The sequence below is a fragment of the Quercus suber genome, unplaced genomic scaffold, assembly GCF_002906115.3.
Source record: "Quercus suber isolate HL8 unplaced genomic scaffold, Cork oak 2.0 scaffold_304, whole genome shotgun sequence".
Classification (NCBI taxonomy): domain Eukaryota; kingdom Viridiplantae; phylum Streptophyta; class Magnoliopsida; order Fagales; family Fagaceae; genus Quercus; species Quercus suber.
Window position 1 is genome coordinate 696,352 of NW_027069760.1, and position 4,962 is coordinate 701,313.

At 33.7% G+C, this 4,962-nt stretch overlaps 1 protein-coding gene across 1 annotated transcript in view; it reads left to right on the plus strand.

The window, feature by feature from the left end:
- LOC111989252 (serine/threonine-protein kinase BSK2) overlaps window positions 1–4,296 on the plus strand; it is an 8,842-nt gene extending 4,546 nt beyond the window's left edge. The window contains 6 exon segments of the mRNA XM_065782512.1: window positions 206–313; window positions 1,086–1,171; window positions 2,116–2,304; window positions 2,427–2,585; window positions 2,974–3,087; window positions 3,744–4,296. Coding sequence (XP_065638584.1) covers window positions 206–313; window positions 1,086–1,171; window positions 2,116–2,304; window positions 2,427–2,585; window positions 2,974–3,087; window positions 3,744–3,995 — 908 coding nt within the window. The 3' untranslated portion in view covers window positions 3,996–4,296.
- The last annotated feature ends 666 nt before the right edge of the window (window positions 4,297–4,962 follow it).

A 4,962-nucleotide genomic window follows, 5' to 3' on the forward strand; every position in this document is an offset into this window, starting at 1 on the left:
TCTCCCCCCCCCCCCCCCCCCCCCTCCGGGTCTTGCTCTCTCCTGGGAGTGCTAATTTGAACTCTTATGATACCTGATTATTGTTTGCCTCTTTCATCTTGGGATAAACACATTTGCGGTTTTTCATTTACTAGCTGTCATATTGGTGTTACTGTGTTAGTGAACTTTACAGAAGTATTCTCAAACCTAATTTTGTTCTTATGTCAGGATGGTGACCCGCGATTATCTAGTTTTGGTCTTATGAAGAATAGCCGAGATGGAAAAAGTTATAGCACTAACTTGGCTTATACTCCACCAGAGTTCTTGCGGACAGGTACATCAATATGATTTCACATAGATTTTTATGGATATAGGAAGTCCACTTATAGGCTTTTCTATTTACTCTCTCTCTCTCTCAACAATATATGTCATCTAGTAATTAGGCTAGTTAATTTATTGAATTAGGAAAGATTTACTAGCAGAAACTTAGGAGAAGGATGTGAAATTCTTCTTAAAGTAAAGAGATCATGAAGTCAAGCACTCAAAAGTCATCCAAAACAAAGCTGCAATGAACCTCCAGTTAAGCAATGTGACAATCAGAAAATGTCTGGTAAATCCCACAAGAAGAGAAGAATCCTTAGACTTGATAATGGTGTACTTGCTTATTCTCAATTAAGTATCACTCTAGAGGCATACAATGTATTACCATAGGAATTTGTTTTCAGCGAGATCTATCTGGTTTCAGCAAGTGTCTTTGTTGTCTAATTGTACTGATGCTAGTTTCATTGTATAACAAGGAGAAATTAATTTTGGTATTTCTTGACAATTTGAATAAAATTTGTAAAAAGTGCACTATATTCCTCGTTAACATGCTGAATTTGTGCTGATAATTTTCAGTTTCATAAAATTCAATACTTGGTGATAAAGTTAGGATATTTTGCACAATAGTCTTGGTATCATGGATGTGCTAAATACTTTCCCTTACCTTTTATATGCTTATTAGTTGGAATCATCACTTGTGGCCATGATATACAAATTGTTGCTGATGGTGGTTGAAAGTTAAGTACTCCAACACTATGTGATATGGATGTTTTGAATTTTTGCAGGCAGGGTCATCCCAGAGAGTGTGGTCTACAGTTATGGAACTGTTCTTCTGGACCTTTTGAGTGGAAAGCATATCCCTCCAAGCCATGTATGAATAGTCTATCCCATATATCATCCTGTTTGTTCTATGCTATATCATGCTTCCTGGTATCCCACACTTCAATTATCCATTCTTCATGTCTGTGTTGTAAATGACCCCCCTCAAGGGTCATTTGTGATGGCATCATTCACTTATAATTAAGAATTATTAAAATGGGCAGATAAAAATTCTGTCACAAGAAATCCTTGGTACTCCTTTCCATTGTCAGTGAATGTAGCTAGGATACTGCAACAACAAACAATAACCAAGCTTTAGTCCCAAGTTTTGGGGTTAGCTATGAATTCTCAATAGACTAGTCATGGTCAACCACATGTATTTTTGTCCATCATTATGAATGTAGTTATGATAATAAAAGATTTAATATCTTTATTTTAAATTATTATATATATAAATATATAAAATAAAAATAAATAAAAATAAAAAAGCAGAAAAGGGCAGAACCTTTGTATATGAGAAGGTAATATTCATGGTTGCCAAAGAATAAGGCTAATATGTAATATCTAACATCTATAAAATAAAACTTTTATTACCTATCAAAAAAAAAAAAAAAACTTTTAAGAAATGAACCAATAAAAAAGAGAGTAGCATAATTACATTAATAATGAATTTCATAAGTCATCATAATTTATGCCAACAGTTGGTGTCTGTAGTATAAAAGGTACTTACAAGAAAAATATTTTGGTTCTCTATTAGGGGACTTATTTATCTGTTTAATAATTTATTCTTTCTTTGTTCTTAGCAAATAAAGCAGGCCTAAGATTGACTAATCTTTAATGTTTCATTTTGTTTACGATGGTGCACAATTATTTTTAATTCTCTCATGTGAATTTTGAATTAATTAAGTGACTTTGATCAAGGCTTGGATGAACACTATGTCAATGACGGCGAGGTAAAGCAACATTTTCCTCATCACTTTCTATTTTATTCCCCAGGCATTGGATTTGATAAGAGGAAAAAATTTGTCCTTGCTGCTGGATTCATCCTTGGAAGGACAATATGCTGAAGAAGATGCGACTGAGTTGGTTGAGCTGGCCTCAAAATGCTTGCAATATGAGGCTAAAGATCGACCTGAAATCAAATTTCTTCTTTCATCAGTAACACCGCTCCAAAAGCAGAAAGAGGTGAGATTTTTAGTGTCTCCAAACTGAACATCAACTAGTGCACTATGTCATTCTGAGATGGCTTGATCTGTGCATGTGTTTTAGCCTTAATGAGGTGTTTCTGTTCATGTTTGTAATCCTAGGTTGCATCACATGTCCTATTGGGTTTAACAAAGACGCCGGTGGTGCTGCCAACCATGCTTTCGCCCCTTGGAAAGGCTTGTGTGAGAATGGATCTTACTGCGGTGCATGATATATTGCTTAAAACAGGTTATAAAGATGAAGAAGGTGCAGAAAATGAAGTGAGTTTCTCTCACTTCCTTACAGAAAATGAAGCAGTTGTAATTTGTCAAGAGAAAGATATTATAGAAAATAAGCAAAAGCAGCCTGCCATTGTCAAAATTTTGGGTTTTTCAACTTTTGAAAATTAAAGAGTATTGATGTTTGTAACATCTCATGAAAGATTCATTCTTGTCTTGCATGACTACTGTGGTAGCATTGTTGCTTTCATGTAATTTGAACATCTGTGATTTTTCAATTATCCTTCTGCTGCTTAGTTTACATGGTTGTGAAAATTTTAGTATACTTTAGTCTTTAATCATCTTTCTTCGTATTAATTTACATAGTTGGAAGACTAGTAATCTTTTATAATTAATGATAAGTTTTTCTGTAAATATGTTCTTTGTACAGTTGTCATTCCAAGAGTGGACGCAACAAGTGCAAGATATGTTGAACACCAAGAAGTTTGGGGATATTGCATTTAGAGACAAGGATTTCAAAAATGCTATCGAATATTATTCAAAGGTATGTTCTCATAATTCTTTTTGTGGAAAAGTCAAGAATACATCTAAAGAATTTTCACCTAAAAATAGCAGCCACAGAAGCTAAATCTCAACATCCTTTTTGTCTTTTATAACACGATGGAAAAAAGCTTAAGGGTATGCTTGGATACCATTTATTTTACTAAAATTAACAACTTATTGCTGAAAGTATTGTAGATAAAGGTAAAAGTTAGTTGAAATAGTACAGTGGAGCCCATGAATAATGCCAAAAAGTGCAGTGGAGCTTATAAATAGTAGCAAAAATAAGTTAAATAGTAAAATAATTTTAATTTTTAATTGGTTCCCAAACGCATACTAAGTATCTTTTTTATTATATCATCAATTTGGTGATTCATGAGGAAACCAATGACTTTCTCAAGATTGGTATATCTACCTTAGGAAGATAATGACAGCAATTTTCCTCAATTTCTCACCACTCACTTGTGGAAACCTTGCCCATTACATTTTTCCTTCTCTTGTTAGCTGCTTGTTACTTTCTCCGCTAATGCTTACTTTTCAAGTTCGGTATCTAACTTTCCCCACTAATGCTTACTTTTCAAGTTTGGTATCATCTTTGGATCAGGAATTTTTTTTATCTTTGTCATCTTGAACTACTATGTACTCACTTTTCTTATACAGTCAGTATTGATGATGCCTGTTCCCTCGGCTACCATCTTTGTGAGGCGAGCCCTCTCATACTTGATGACTGGCCAAGCAGAACTTGCCTTGAGAGATGCAATGCAAGCTCAGGTGTGCTTGCCTGAGTGGCCTACTGCATTCTACATGCAAGCACTTGCCCTCTCAAAGCTTGGAATGGAAACAGATGCTCAGGACATGCTTAATGATGGAGCCTCCTTTGAAGCAAAGAAACAAAACAGCTGGCGGATATAGTTCTCGGCTTTTAGCTAATGGTGGTGGCAATCCCATATCTCTTAATTTTTTCTGCTCATTTTTACCATTATGTTGCAAGGGGCATTTGCAAGAAGATCCATGTGAGAACAAGTTTGATATATATGGTATTGATTGGGGTTATTTTTAAGTTTTGCACCTGCTTCACTTGATTAGTTTCACACAGAGAAATGTATAAAGCATTTGTAATAAACAATAATCTAAGTCAGTTTTTTTAGATTTAGTGTGCGTTTGGCACCCGCTTAAAAAGCCAGCTTATTTTACTATTCAACTTATTTTTGCTATTATTTATGAACCTCAATGCACTTTTTGGTACTATTCATTAGTTATGTTGTACTATTTCAGCTAACTTTTACTTTTATCTACAGTACTTTCAGCAAAAAGTTTTTAGATTCAGCAAAATAAGCAGATTCCAAACAGGTTAAGTTGTAAAATCATATTGAATTGCAAAAAATTAGTCCTGCCCAAGTTGAGTTATGCACATTATAAATTCATTCTCTTGCTAACTATTGTGTTGTAAATTACAAGCTATTCTGGGTATAATGGAATTATGTTTGGTAAGAGTTAGGTCCAAATCTGTTATAGCCCTATAGGAAAAGACCCATTTAGGTAGAAGATTGTTTCTTTGTCAACGAAGTTTAGATAAGTTCTCAAAAGATTCCATATTGACGCTATCTATTTGCTATTTGTAGGATTTTTTTAGGTAATCCTGTAATTATAGGACTTTTTTTTTTTTTTTTTAGAATCTTATTATTATGGGATTCTTTTATTGTTATTATTATTTATTTTTAGAATCATGCTGTTTTAGGATCCATATACCAGTATTGGGATCCTCCAGATTCTGTAAAGGATTTATACTAGTTACTTAAAATAAATAAAAAGAAGAACAAAGAAGAGAACATACATTATCACTTTGCTACAAAAGTCATATATGCAACTCTATATTATA